The sequence below is a fragment of the Somniosus microcephalus genome, chromosome 9 (genome assembly GCF_052327205.1).
Source record: "Somniosus microcephalus isolate GS21.2 chromosome 9, FLI_Smic_1.0, whole genome shotgun sequence".
NCBI lineage: Eukaryota > Metazoa > Chordata > Chondrichthyes > Squaliformes > Somniosidae > Somniosus > Somniosus microcephalus.
This window is the reverse complement of record NC_140995.1, coordinates 180,224,199-180,240,006: the sequence shown is the minus strand read 5'-3', so window position 1 is coordinate 180,240,006 and position 15,808 is coordinate 180,224,199. Positions and strand designations below refer to the sequence as shown.

General features: G+C 46.5%; 1 protein-coding gene across 1 annotated transcript in view; it reads left to right on the top strand.

The window, feature by feature from the left end:
• The window catches only part of LOC147112884 (uncharacterized), a 333,934-nt gene that overhangs the window by 275,632 nt on the left and 42,494 nt on the right, over positions 1-15,808 (top strand). Inside the window, exon 7 of the mRNA XM_085998230.1 lies at positions 13,289-13,418. Coding sequence (XP_085854356.1) covers positions 13,289-13,418 — 130 coding nt within the window. The remainder of the gene's footprint in view (positions 1-13,288; positions 13,419-15,808) is intronic.

The following is a 15,808-nucleotide window of genomic DNA, read 5'->3' as shown; positions in this document are numbered from 1 at the left end:
GTGTCAATGCAACCGGTGCACAAAGGCTAAAATAAACAGTAAAAAAAGTGATTCCTTTGAAAAAAATATATAATAGCAAATTTCTGGTAGGAATTTAAAGAGATTAGTTCTTTTTGTGGTTCTGAGATCATCACAGCTACTTGATTGAATTACTGTCACATTACTCACATCCAGACATTGTGTCATCCTATACCTACTTCCAAATAACTTCTGGGAAGCAGCAATCATTTTCCCTTCGGGATTGTAGCTAATTTTTGACAATAACTCTTTCTTTGGGAGTAAGATGAACCCTTGTACTTACAATAAAGGAATGTACAGAGAGGGTGTTTTTGTATGTGTTCTCTATTGTTTGAAGTGCATTGCAGAATCCACATTGTATTCAAGCGCACTGTGTATCAGTGCTGCAGTGAAGGACTAGTGTTTAAAGAGGGAATCTTGCTGTGAATATTTCCCTTTTTTAATTTTACTGTCCCTTTACTATTTTCATTCTTTTAGATTCCATTGTGCTTTATAAAAAAATAATTCTCAGGATGTGAGTGTCGTTGGCAAGGCCAGCATTTATTGCCCATCCCTAGAACTGAGTGGCTTTCTAGGCCACTTCAGAGGGCAGTTAAGAATCAACCACGTTGGTGTGGAATTAGAGTCACATATCGCCCAGATGGCAGATTTCTTTCCCTAAAGGACATTATTGAACCAGTTGGGTTTCTACAGCAATCCAATAGCTTCATGGTCACTTTTATTGATACCATGTTGGGATTTGAACTCTAGATTATTAGTCCAGGCCTCTGGATTAGTAGTCCAGTAACATAACCACTACATTACCATAACCCCAGTACACACCACCCCCTGGTTGAAAGGAAACAGATTGTCACTCTGTAACTGACCTTTAACAATTGTCTGCGAGCACTAAGAGATGGCTGATCTGCTCTAGGTGCCTCACCCTGACACCCTAGCCGAGCTCAGAAGGTGTGCATGTGACAATTGTCTGTCATCAATAGGAACCCTTTTTAGAATCAAACAGTTACAAAGCATAGTGATTAATTTTAAGATCTCATTGTTATCTGCCCATGATTTTTATAAATAAATATTCTTCTTTAAACATGCTTTGAGATATTTTTAATTATTTGGGAATATAAACACGCCTCCAACTATCCCCAGAAAGAAAATCTGAAGTAGAATTTTGCTTTTGTAACTGTATTGTAAAGTGTTCTATCAGCAAACCATCCTGGCCTTTCAGTAGCTGCCAGGATCTCACACACTATGGGTGATGCTTGCTTACTGACAGCACAGTTCTTTGTGTGTAAAGTCTTGTAGTTAATGTATTTCACTGAAACTATTGTCATATTTTTTCAAAATGTTGCCATGTCACTGAGTGCCTTGAAATGTAATATCCAGTTATCCATATCTACATTTTTATGAAATCTCTCTATTTTCCTGACCTAGAAAGTAGGCAGTTGACCTTCTGTCAGGCCAATTCATAGAATCATAGAATGATACAGCACAGAAGGAGGCCATTCAGCCCATCATGCCTGTGCCGGCTCTTTGAAAGAGCTATCCTATTAGTCCCACTTCCCTGCTTTCGCCATAGCCCTGCAAAATCTTCCCCTTCAAGTACTTATCCAACTCCCTTTTGAAAGTAAATATTGAATCTGCTTCCCCCACCCTTTCAAGCAGTGCATTCCAGGTCATAACAACTCGCTACGCAAAAAATTTCTCCTCATGTCGCCTCTGGTTCTTTTGCCAATTACCTTTAATCTGTGTCTTCTGGTTACCGACCCTTCTGCCAGTGGAAATAGTTTCGCCTTACTTACTCTATTAAAACCTTTGTGATTTTAAACACCTCTATCAAATCTACCCTTAAACTTCTTTGCTCTAAGGAGAACAACCCCAGCTTCTCCAGTCTCTCCACTTAACTGAAGTCCCGTATCCCTGGTATTATTCCAGTAAATCTCCTCTGCACCCTCTCTAAGGCCTTGACATCCTTCCTAAAGTGTGGTACCCAGAATTGGACACAATTCTAAGAAAACTGTCGGAATTTGCGCTAGAATAGACTCCTCCTATTTTTGTCCTTTACCCACAACAGGATCCCGTGATCAGGAATTCAGCAATGTTGGGAATTGAACCTGGACTCCACTCTACCTCGGCACTGTGACATCACCTTCCTGAAATTCCAGTTTGAAACAAGTGACATTCATGCTGGTCTTGAGATTTTCCATTGTGACACCGTGGTGATGCATATGCACATGGACAGTATGGGCGGCGCGAGTGGAAATCTCAGAGCAGAGTGGGTGCACTGCAAATAAGGCAGGATCTGGTATTTTCCAACTGGAGGTTCAAGAGCTTGCATTAATAAGAGCACTAACCTCATTAAAGTTCACAAAAATATGTAAATAGAGGCAGGGTTTCACTCCCTCACATTTTCCACTGGTTTTGCCTGAAAGTAACAGCATCTTTGAGTGCCAGTATAAAACATGTGCAATTGTAACCTGACTTTCTACCCTTCAGAATCTAGGGCCTAGAAATTTGATTGGGGTCAGGGTATGCACTGCATGGGCCTGTTAGTGTTGTCCCAGGCAACACATAATATTCATGCCACGTGCTCATGAGTCCGGCGTGTAACCAGCGCTTCTCGCGCTGTTCATTGGCTGCATGTCTGTTTTGGGGGGGGGGGCAGGGTTCAGATCTCAGACATCTCTTTAATGCCAATTAAAGGCAGCCAGCACCTCTTAAAGGGGAGGTGCACAGGGAGACAGTTCTGTACACCGAAATGGCTGCAGCAAGCACTGAGATGGCACCAAGGTTTTCCGATGTTTCCTTGGATGCCCTGGTTCGAAAAATGGAGGGAGATCCTGCCCCCCTCAGAAAGACGTCTAGGCAACAACACTGCCGTCAATGGGAAAACATCACAGAGGAAGTCAATATAAGGAGCTTAGCTCCCAGGCTGCAATGCCAAAGAACTTCAATGACCTCACCAGAGCTGTCAAAGTAACAATACTGCTCACTTACTCGCTGCTCACACCTCCACGACCTCCAGCCTCACTACTTACAGTACTCCCCTCCCCTGCATCCCTTCACTCTCCCACAATCACTGCACCACACTTCACTACACCTCTTTCTCCTCACACTCACACACTCACCACTATTCCAATCCTCACCTCACACCACATACAAGCTATTCCACCATGGCAGCCACATTCTCTAAACACCTTACAAAACTGTCACTGACACACGTCCTTCTTTCTTGCAGGAGAAGGTCACCCACAACTCCAGACAGCAGGCTGCCAGCAGAGGAGTTGTGTCCACCTGCACACCCTCACCCTCTGAAAGAAAGCTGCTGGGCATCATGGGCAGGGGCCATGTTCCTTTTCCTTGTTACTTCTACTCTGCATGACAAACTGCAGATGCTTTCACCAGCCAGTTCTCTCTCTGCTCTTCCTTCACATTAAAAGTTAACCCTTCTTCCTCGCTTTCATTTCAGGAGCTGAAGATGTGGAAATACCTCTGCCACTTCAGGAAGAGGAGTCAGCCTTCCTGATGCTGCAGTTCCACTCGATCTCACCCTTGCAAGCACCAGCTCAGAGACTGGCACCAGGCGTACTTTAGAGGCTGGTCTAGTGGAGGGGTCTTCACATGGTAAATCACCGGGTACAAGGGCAGGGGAATAGGATGCCACAGGTGCCAGCTTATCGGACGGCAAGATCATTTATTAGCTCTGCTGCAGAGGACTCAAATACTGACTTCACGGATCCAGGCTACCGAAGAAGGCTGATGGGCATATACCGGGCAATGTTGCAGTGCATGGAGGAGTCCAACTTGTGTCAACACCTCGAGCAAAGCATGGAGATCATTCTGTCCAGTATGGACCAAGCGGTCAGCTCCATCAACACTGTGGGTCACTGTTGACAGGGGCTTCCAGAGCATCACGTCAGTCCTGCGCTCTCTTCTCGCACAGAGCCACAGGAGTGCGGAGGTGCAGTCCCAGGAGCCTGGCCTTGACTCCATGGGAGAGGTTCCTGCTATTCTCTCTGAGGATGACAGCATGCCTCCTCCCCCGCCAACCACTCTGCCAGTGCCCTTGTTAGTGCTGCACAGCCAGCTGGGCCAGACTGTCCCAGCCAATGTTGAGATGATGCAGTCTGTAACTGGGCTCTTAAAGCCCACAACTGCTCGAGGTCGCCCATTACTGTCACTTGAACTGTCCTCAGACGTCTTCCATCTCCCAAGCTGTAGCCACTGGGAAAACATATTGTAGGAGCACGAGGATAGGTCAGCAAGACAGGTACTAAGGGCTTGCACAAGGATGATCCTTAATTATTTCTGTTCACTGTTGGTTAAAGATCAAATTGAATTGTTTGATGAATTTGTTTTTTGCTCTCGATTTGGTGTTGGTGTTTGTATTTGTAGTGAAGCGAGGGCAAGACCCATAAGGCTGAACTGAAGGAAGGCAATCACATGCTGGTAGTGAGAGCGGTGATGTTAAGGACTGTGGGAGTGTTGGTGTATTGGGGATGGGGGGATGGTTTAGGGGAAGCACTCTTCGATAAGCTGCTCGCTGAGAGCTCTGGGGGCTGGTAGTCAATACCTCACTTGTTCTTCCTCCTCCTCCTCCTGCTGCACTTGTTGTGCCCAAGTGGTGCTAAGGGCTGATCCCTCAATATGGTGAAGTGATGGAACATGCAGCAGATGACCACAAATCTGGATACTCGCTCAGGACTGTACTGAAAAGCTCCGCCGAAATGGTCTAGGCAGCGGAGGTTTTGCTTGAGCACACCAAATGTTTGTTCGATAATGTTTCTGGTGGCGGCATGGCTTTCGTTGTAGGCATGCTTTGTATCTGTTCCGAGTTCCTGACAACGGCCCAGAAATTCGGGTCGGAGGCTTCCCGCGGGTGCAAGCCTCCGACCTGCACTTACCTTGCGTGCCGGCCATTGTGCTGTGAGCCCCCGTGGGATTCCGATCCTGGGCCTGCTCCAACTGCCGGCGCGCAGTGCTTGCGTATCCCAGGGGCGCAGTTAGTTTGAAGCGTCCCCTGGGATCATGTGGGCCATGGAGAGCCAATGGTAGCAGGGAATCTGTATTCATAGATTTGACAGGAAGACCTGTCAAATCTATGAATACAATTCAGCCCCAAAACATAACTAAAACTTCAAATAATTTTTTTTTAAATCACATTTTTAAAATAACTATAAATTACATAAAATAACTACTTTAAACAATAATTTAAATTTTTGAAAAAATTAATTACAGTTTCTAATGGGGCTAAAAATAAACTTACCTTTCTTTAAAGTATTTAAAAATAATAAACCTGTGGAAATGTTTTTTAAATTTTACTTAATTCACTTACCTTGTTAAAAGCAGGCCTTGCAACTGCTTTTTAGAAGCGTAGCTCCTGGAGACTTACCCTCCCGGAGAAACCTGCAAAAAAAATGGAAGTTCCAGGCATACGCGCTGCCTCTCCGACGCACGCGTTTGACCTGTGAACCCCTTCAAGGGAACGGAAGTTCCGGTTTCCCACGCACGCACAATGCATGCACAAAACCGGCACTTTCGTTGGGCCTACGCGTGAGTACCCAGCGCATACTCACCCGTGGGGACCCGAAGTTCCGGCATTAATATGTCGCTGATGTCACCTGCTGTATCTTGAAAGAAGCCCATGGGATGAAGGTTAAGGACCACAGTACCTTTGACAGGCATAGGCAGTGCTGTCAATGCCCTGGTGTGATGCTCGGGTTGTAGCTGCAGCAGGTGACAGAGCTCGGTGACAGCCTCCTCGGTGAAGTGAAGGAGGCTCATACATTGTTCCTTTGAAAAGTTCATGTAGGAGAATTGCTCCCTGAATACCCACGGTGGATAAAGCCTCATATGCAGTGCCCTCCCCGATTTGCCCCTGCTGCTGGTCATTCCTTCTGTATGTCCTGTGATCCTCGTCTGCCATGAGGTAGTTGAGGCAATGTGTCAGGATACTGTCAGATCATCCCTCAGCATAGTGAACGTGGACAGAACTGACTTGCAGATATTAGAGCCCAAGGTCTCTTGTGGCATCGCTTACATTGTTATCAAGAGCTATGCTTAGAAACATAGGATCAGGAATAGGCCATTCAGCCCCTCGAGCCTGTTCTGCCATTCAATTGGATCTTTGTTCATGAGGGGGTGTCTCTGCTGCAGATAACCCTAGAGGTGGCATGTTCTCCAGGATGGACTGTAACTCTGTGAAGGGGTCAAACACTATTTCACAGGTACAGGTAGGGGACTCCTGTGTGTACACAAGCACACCAGTATCACATTAGGCACGGTGCTTCGGACACTCTCAAAGGGCTCTGTCATAATGTCTGCCTCAGACATTCTCTGAGGCTCAGCATCGCAGGTCACTCCCGTAAACAGGCCCCGCCCTGTGCCTTTCATTCAGAAGCTCACCTACCCCACCCAATACATTATCACGTAGTAGTGTCTGTCAGCCGGGCCATAACAATAGTGCCCTCCTGAAAACCGAACTGGATATTGTGTCTTTCGTACGTGCTCTCGTGTGTGCTTCGCCAACCTTTTGATATGAGGACTGATAATACTTTACTCAGTCAAGGTCAGGTATGAATTGTTACGCTGCTTTAGTTTACAGACAGCAAGTGAATGTAACAGTTAAAATCAAATCTCACCTTAATCCAATTAACTATACTTCCTCATGAACAAGAAAGATAATAAAGAAAATATACCACACTATCCCTATTAGAGGGCGCAGTTGACTTTTTCTGGTCAGCACTATCACTCAATCTGACCATCTCTCTCTCTAGGCCTAGATGGCTTACTCTTAATCAGGGGAATCTGTCCATCCTTTTTCACTCCTTTACTAGGGCCCCAATTTTAACTCCAGGTGGGTTTTGGGCGGGTGGGTAGTGGGATGAGTTAAAAACTCACTCATGGACCAGAAAACAGCCCGGGAGTATTTTAACTCCCACGCTTCATTATACTCTCACGGGCAGTTTTTCCTATCCAATTCGCTGACACAACGGGAAAGCCGACAGTTAGCGCAATTTCCAGCGAGTCAGCCAGAGGCCTATTTAATGCATTGAATCCACCTCATAAAGCGAGGTAGTATTCCTTTCTGGAAGATTTTGCTTTAGAGTGGCAGAGTCATAAACTGCGTCAACATGAGTCGCAGGCAAGGCCCCCAGGTTCTCTGAAGACTCTCTGGAGGTCCTGCTGGAAGAGGTTAGGGTGAGGAGGGAAGCTCTCTTTCCAGCCAGCGGGAGGAGGATCCCAATACATTAAGTGCTCCAGGCATGGAGAGAGATTGCGGAGATTATCAGCTCCAAGAGTGTCACCCCCAGGACCGGGATCTACTGCATGAATCACTTAAATAACCTCACATGGGTACAAAGAGTGAGTGCAGCTCTTCATTTCTCCATCTCTCTCAAGAACACCTGGTGACAGTCTTTCCCTCCTTGTCCATCACTCTCAACAATTCCCTCCCCTCCATCACATCCTTCACCATCTAGAACACTTCGTCAGTTCTCATTCTCATTACAAACTCACACTCACCTCTTTCTTGCTCTCTTCACACCCACCACTAGCAGCATTCTCTCTTCTCACTTGCTAGCCCTTGCAGGATGACTAACCTCTCCCTCACTTCACACTCCAGACACATGCTTTCTATTTAAGATCTCCCCATCCTGATTCCATTTTGCTTCTTTCCGCTCTCAGCACCTGAGCAACAAGCAGAAGCCTCACACCCCTGCACTCTCCTTTGTAGGATGGTGTGGAGATGCCGGTGTTGGACTGGGGTGGACAAATGTAAGAAGTCACACAACACCAGGTTATAGTCCAACAGCTTTATTTGAAATCACAAGCTTTCGGAGCGCTGCTCCTTCGTCAGGTGAAGTGGAGAAATGCATAAAGACACAGCTTATATAGTCAGAGAATAATGTCAGATGTTTACAGGTAATCTTTCCAACTGCCATTTATCACACCTTTGTAGGAGACATTCACTAACTCTCACCCTCTCTTTCTGCAGGAGAAAATGACATACAACATAAGGGAGAGCATTAAGACTGGGGTGGGGTGGGGTGGGGCGGGTGCGGGGGGAGGTGGGGACCAGCTAACATCATGAACCTCTCCGAGGTGGGGCAACTTTCCAACCTGGAAATCAGTGGCCTCTCCAGAGATGTCAAGGTAGGATATTTCAAGGTTGGGGTCTTCTCTGAACATGGACTCTGATTAGTACTTGCACCCCTGCATGAACCTGAGAAAAACACACTATCAGGCAGCTTGACTACATCAAGTTACATTGTGATGCCTGTCATTTGCTACTGTCCAGTCTCTAAGTGCCGTGCTAACTCTTGTTCCGTTTCGATTTCCTCTAGGCCCTTCACAGTAGGCATAGCCTGTAGAAGAGGACACCTGAGAGGAGGAGAATCCATCTGAGGAGGCACCATCACATGCTGCATCATTCCCAAGCACCAGCACAGAGACTAGCACCCTGGCTGGGTTAGAGAATGATTTGGAGGGGTCTGTCTGCACATGGTGATGCACGCAGCACGAGTGAGCAGCAGCAGGTACTGGTGGCAGAGAAGAGACAGCTCACCGGAGTCAATGTCCTCTCCCAGCTCTGCTCAGGAGGTCAAAGATGCAGATTTCAGGGGCATAGCAATGAGAAGAAAACTGCTTGCGTCATACAGTTATACCAGCGATTAGCAGGCCTGTCACGGAGTTTCAGCACAATGGCTGAAAGTATGGAGGAGTCAGCTTCCAGCCTGTGTGGTTCATCTCGCATGACATCGGCACTCTGCAGTCTACCTAAAGAACGTGGCCACCTCCAGGAAGGCTACAGCCAGGCCCTCACAACAGCACTCAATGCTCGCAGCCTTTGCAGCTTTGGTGAAAGTTCAAACGGCTGCCATGCAGACTCTGAGGCTGTGCTCCGTCTTGGAGAGACAGACGTCCACCTTAGAGAGACTGGTGGAAGTAATGACTAGGGGCTTTCAAGGTGTCATTTATCTTCTGCAGTATGCTCTCCCGCAGATCAGTGGGAGTGGGAGTGACAGTGGCGCAGAGAAAGTGCTGCCCTCTCTCGGGAGGTCAGCACATCTGCTCGCTCGCCATTCCCTCAGCCAATACCAACAAAGGTGCCAGAAAGCCAGCTGGGCCAGACTGCCCCAGCGGCAGCCGAAGTGCTACAGTCTGCAGTCGGGCCCTCAGAGGCTCAAGCGCTTAGGAGTCGCTGAGCACGAGCATCTCAAGGTTCCCCACATGAGGAACAGCAGCCTGAAAGGAGCCTGAGGTGAAATAATTTAAGGGCGGTGGTGACATTGGCAATAGGCAGCAGGCAGCAAGTCCTGCTGCAGTGGGTTGCACAGATCAGCAACGGCATGCCTGGTGATCCACGGCCTCTTGATACAGTGCTCTTCAGAGATATCCAAGAAACTCTACTTTGTCAGCGGCTCTGGCATATATATATATGGCTGTAAAAAGAATTTTCACTCATCGTGCATTATCTGCTTAAAAAGCAGCACTTTTTTTATCTGCAGGTTCCAGAATAGGGCAGCTGATGGTGGCCTCTTCATTGTGTTAGACCTCATCCACATCTAAGCCAAGATCAACCTCACCACAGAAACTGCAATTCATCTCTTCCACCACCTCTTCCTGGACTGTTGCCTTCTGAGGAAAGCGCGCCCCCGAAACCAAAGATGCCAATCCTTCTTTGCTTCACCTCTTGTAATGTTAACTCAAGAGTTCTCTCTCCAAAGGAAGCAATCCTCCCTCATTCCTGGGTCCTTGCATTCGCCCTTGCACTCTCCTTGGCCATCTCTAATATAACTAGTTTCCTAACACAGCTTTTGGAAGGCACAGACAGTACCGGCGCCCCTTTAAGTTTGTGCAGCTTCTCTTTTCTGCTGCTGCACTGGATGTCCTGCTTCTCCCCCAGCCTCCATACTCCCAAATACATGAACCAATCGGCTTTGAGAGCACTGCATTATTATTTAAAATAGGGGACCGTGGAAGTTATCAAGAAAATACCCCACAGACTGCCACTGCACCACAAGCTCCACATTTCTGGTTCACACTGCTAACACTTTGAAGATGTAGGTGACTTTTGTGTTGCAGTAACAAATAATTTAGCCACAACATAAATTCTCTCCTATTTCAAATTTTGTTGAATTTTAAAGTCAAAATTACCCTCATTGTGTGAAGCCATTTTCATTCTGTTACATTAATGAAATTCTAATAAGCTGGAGCATAGGGCCCCTGAAATTGCTCTGCAAACACTTAACAAAGATTTATCTACACCACCAAATAAGTTAGATGGATCATTGCCTCAATATTAGTCCTTGCAATTTTGCGGATGCCGCAGCTGTAGTCGGCACAGAATCTGATGGCGAACTCCTGCACACATGCGCACTGCAAAGTATTAAACAGTGGCAGACAAATTACTGTCCATGGATTGATCCCAGTTACTGATTACTTTTTGAAAAATTACAATTTTATTTTTAAGAATTCTTTGCAACATTATGGAGTGAAGGGTGGGGGGGGCGGTTGGGGGGAGTAAATAGTACAAGGCATCTGCATTTAAACAACTATTGCTGATGCCGTTCCCTATGTCAAGATGGTTCTTAAACTGGGGAAGTATGAAGAATTCATAAATATAGCAATTTAAAATGCATTGACGTTAAGCCCAATGACACATAGAAAGTTTAGGCATTGCATGCAACTGGTACACAGTGACAGATGGTGAATCCCAAATTCTTCCACAAGTGCTATGTTTGTTAACATATGTCGGAAAACATCAATTGAGAGGTTGGGGGTGGGTTACTTCGGGGGTTTGCTTTTAGATATATTCTGAATTGTATATCCCATAAAGTGGGCTGTAAGACCAAGGCTACTAGCTGCATTTTTCATTCCAGTTAATTATTTCATTCCTGGACTATGGAATTATCATTGACATCCATATATAACACATCAATATAGATCCGCATACTAATCTTGCCTGGCACCAGAGCAGTTTTGGCACTCATGATATATTTTGCAAGCTCTCAGCCAGACTCCTTGGCAACATCACCTGATACTCTGTGCCTCTCAAAGGCAGCCTCAGAAAGTGGTTCAGCAAATGCACTGCACCCCTCCCCCACCCAGAATCCCGGGCATCAAAAGATTACTGACAAATCTCTGGTTCCCCCAAAATCTTGCATTTCCTCCTCCTACTGTGCCTTTTTGTTAGCTAAAAGTCTGCAGCCATGGACTGGGATTGAGTGGAACCGAATACCTTTCAAATAGATGGAAGGGATAAATGAGTAAATATACTGAACAGTATATAGAACAAACCTTAATGTACTTCATACAAAATTTAACAAAAAAAACTTTATATGAATATCTGGTTATTTTCATTGCACTCTTTGATCATCAATAATTAGGTTGAAGGATAGCCGTGATTCTTATATGTGCGTTAATGGCCAATTGCAGGTTTGAGGCTCAGGTGAATTATTGCATACAGATGAAGATGGCACTGTGTCCCAGCATCTGGTGTCCTGGTACCATTTCCCAAGCTGGCAGCTTAAAAGAGAACTGACCAGGGTTTGTTCATGTGCGAACCTGGATTAATACTCTTCAGGATTGTTATAGAAACAGCTTCAAACCCAGTAGTGAGCAGCAGGATTCTGTGAAGGATACCACACTGTGGATATTCGACACAACAGCCTAGCACCCACCCTACCACATGAAATGTTTCTAAAACACCCCCAAAAAGTCCCAAACCAGAACAGACCAGGATTATTTAGAACTGGCCAATCTGAATGGAAATAGTATGATGTGAGCTCTTTAACTCAACTCCCTGCTCAATTCCTGACCACTCATTCCCCTTCCTGGCCCCGTGTTAAAACTGACATCATCAATACCTCTCTTTTCTCAGTCACCTTCCCTCTCCCCTTCAAAAAAGTTGCTTAATTCGAATTCTGTGTTAATTCAAATTGAAATTGTGCAACCAAAACAGCTCCTGTGCTGTTTTATTTAAATTGTTAATTTGAATGACTGATTAATTACATTTTTTTTTAGCAAATCCCTCCTCGTCCTTCTCAACTTTTCCACTGTGTTCAATACGATTGACCGTGCCATCCTCCGCCAATGCCTCTCCTCCATCACCCAGCTCCATTGGATTGCCCTTGCAAGGTTCCATTCCTGCTTATCTGAACACAGCCAGAATATCTCCAGCAATGGGTTCTCTTTCCTTTGCTCTCCCACACCATCTTCCCCAGGGTTCTCAAGAATCTGTCGTGTGTTCCCTTTTCTTCCTTATCAACATGCTGTCCTTTGCTGATATCATCCACATCCATTGTTTTGGCAGGCAGTATGCCTGTTTTCACTTGGCATCCTAGCCCATCAACGGTCTGCCAAGTAGGGGATGAGGAAACCCCTGGTCTAGGAGCCCCCTCCCCCAGACACATTCCTTCTTATACCTAAGCCCTTGTTTGAGGTATACAGAGGCTCCACCCAGCAGAAACTGGCAAGGAAGGCTGGAACTCAGCATATCTAGGTCCGGACTTAAATTTTGGCCCCTCGGCTGCATTCCTGCTTGATGTACAGTGGGAGTGTGCCGAAACAGCCACGCATTTCTGGCCCCACTTTCTTTACCATCGACTAGTCCAATACTCTTCATGCTGATCAGCTCTCCTCCACCGTCAATAAACTCCCAACTAGTCCGAAACTCTGCTGCACGAAGCCTGTCATGCATGAAGTCCCACTTGCCCGTCACCCCTTGCTCGCTGACCTACATTGGCGCTCTGACCCCCAGTGCTTTCCAATTAAAATCATTGTCTTCGGCTACAAGTCCCTCCATGGCCTTGCACTACCCTAATTCTGCAATCCCCTCCAGTCCTGTGTCTCCTTCTGAATGCTCTGTTCCTCTGACTCCAGTCTTCTATGCATTTCCCCTTCCCATCAGTCCATCATTGGAGACAGGGGCTTCACTCACCTTGGTCCTATTCTTAGAATTGCCCTCCCAAACTTCTCTGCCTCTGCATCTCTTTATCTATCTTTAAAAATCTCTTCACCCTAGCCTTTGGTCACTCCTACTAATCTTTTGCTTCCTGGCTCGGCATCCAATTTCACATCCAGTAATATGTGCTTTGGGACTTTTTAATGTTACAGGTTCCATATGAATACAAGTTATTGTTAGACATTTAAGCATTTAGATACGTATAAGAAATTTGGGGCTGTTAACTATAGTGGAGCCATTATGTATTTTTTTGCTTTCCATTCACCATTTTCTGGTCAGACAGTCCTACTACCTAGATTTTACTTTCTTCAGAGGCTTTAACAAGATCTGGAAACCCTGCTTTGGGAGTCAAGTCGCAGATAGTTTTGATGGTTGTTGCCGGGGGCGCAGTTATGGTTGTTATAAGCATAATCTGTGGAATTGCCTTCTTCTGCCTTAGAAGGTAAGTGACCAACATGTTTAATAAACAGCATAAACACGTTTCAGGATTAGTCTGTTTAGGTACTTGATTTGATAATTCATTTGTAAATTTATCACAGCTTTGGGAACTGGAATTTATAATAATTTAAAGTGGGAAGCGTTGAAAGGAACAATTTTGTTAATAATCTAATTCAACTTTAGCAAAGTTTACCATTGGAAATCCATTAAATGTGGCTCCGTTTTGTAGTTTGATGTTTTTTAATTACATTGTATAACTCCAATCTTAGAGCAATCCTTTAGTTGCTAAGACTTGGCAATCGCACCAAAGGTGTTGCAGCTTCTAACGGAGAGCCTCATCGAGGATTTCAGCAATCAACAAAGCAAATAGAGCCTTGCACTGTACAGCCAAAATGGTAGAATACATACTGGGGGAAGTCATGCTTTAACTGCACAGTGCGCGGCCAGATCACACCACGAGTACTGTACCTAATTCCAGTTACCAAGAGAGTAGAGGCCTCATCGAGGGGTATCAGATAGTAAAATGTGAATCTGGAATTCTACTTCCAAGTTAAACCATAACAGCAGGACAAGAGGGTCACAGGTTCAAACTGCTGAAAGGGAAATTTAGGGCCAATATCAGGAAATTCTGTCTCACATAAACAGTGATCAACATGTAGGTAGGATAATAAAGCCATTTGAGAGAGAACCAAGTTGTCAAAGACAGAAAAAGGGAACAAGAAGCCAGCAGACCCCCAAGATGGCAGTCATTACCACTGCTGCAGACCTCAGTGGATGCATTTCTGCATCCATTTCCAGGAACAAGGCCCTGCCAGGGGACGAGCATGTACCTGGAGTGAGGTGGGCCTAGGGTAATGACGAGAACCTGAAAATATGGACGACTCTTAGTTCAGGGCAGGTGGAGTACACTTCAGCTGTAACTGGCTCCAGAGACTTTGGTGTGCAATCTATGGCAGTCTGTCTGGTCTGGATTCACCATCTTGGGGAATCAGATTGAGACAGCCCCATAACACAGAACCTCAACAACTTCATTGTTGCCCAACAGTTTTCTAGGCTGAGCGCATGATCAGCAAGAAATGGCAAGACCTGGCATGGATGAGGGAGATGTCTCTCAGGGCAATACCACATCCGTGTTAACCAGCTGCCCCAGTCAGTTTGTAGGCCCAGGCAGTCACCCCAGCAATGTCCTTGGCACCTCTAGTTGTAGGTTAATCTTCTGACCCAGCCCCAGGAGGTAATGGACCACCTCCAACCCCAGAGGCAGCCACTGACATTTCCTCCTCCCACTGGAGAAGCACTCAGATGAGCACACGGTTAAGAAGTAGAAGATGTAGACCACTCACCTCCTCCTTCTTCTTAGGCAGTTCCTGGGAACCGAGGATGACTTGCTTCCACATTAAAAATGAGTTCTCGGGTGACTGATGAGTCCAATGCGGGACCTACAGTCTCTGTCACAGGTGGGACAGACGGTGGTTGAAGGGGCGGGTGGGTGGGGTGCTTGGGTTGACATGCGCTCCTTGCGCTTGGCTTCCGCTTGCTCCCAGCGAAGAGACTGGAGGTGTTCGGCGCCTTCCCGGATGCTTCTCCTCCACTTTGTGTGGTCTTGGGCCAGGGATTCCCAGTTGTCAGTGGGAATGTTGCACTTTTTCAAGGAGGGTTTGAGGATGTCCTTGAAGCATTTCCTCTGCCCACCTGGGGCTCTCGTGCCGTGCCGGAGCTCCGAGTAGAGTGCTTGTTTTGGGCGTCTCGTATCGGGCATGCGGACGATGTGATCCGTCCATCGGAGCCGATCGAGCGTGGTCAAAGGGGATGTTGGCCTGAGCAAGAACACTGACATTGGTGCGCCTATCCTGCCAATGGATTTGCAGGATCTTGCGGAGGCAGCGTTGGTGGTAACTCTCTAGTGCTTTGAGGTGCCTGCTGTACATGGTTGATGTCTCTGAGGCATACAGCAGGGCGGGTATCACGGCTGCTCTGTAGACCATGAGCTTAGTGCTGGGTTTGAGGTCCTGGTCTTCAAACACTCTCTTCCTCAGGCGACCGAAGGCTGCACTGGCACACTGAAGGCGGTGTTGGACTTCGTCGTCGACGTCTGCCCTTGTTGACAGTAGGCTCCCGAGGTGTGGAAAGTGGTCAACGTTGTTCAAGGCCTAGTCATGGATTTTGATAATCGGGGGGCAGCACTGTGTGGCGGGGGCAGGTTGGTAGAGGACCTTTGTCTTACGGATGTTTAGTGTAAGGCCCATGCTCTCATATGCTTCGGTAAAGATGTTGACGATGGTTTGGAGTTTGACCTCCGAGTGAGCGCAGACGCAAGCGTCGTCTGCATATTGTAATTTGACGACAGAGGATGGGACGACCTTGGATCTGGACTGGAGGCGACGGATGTTGAAC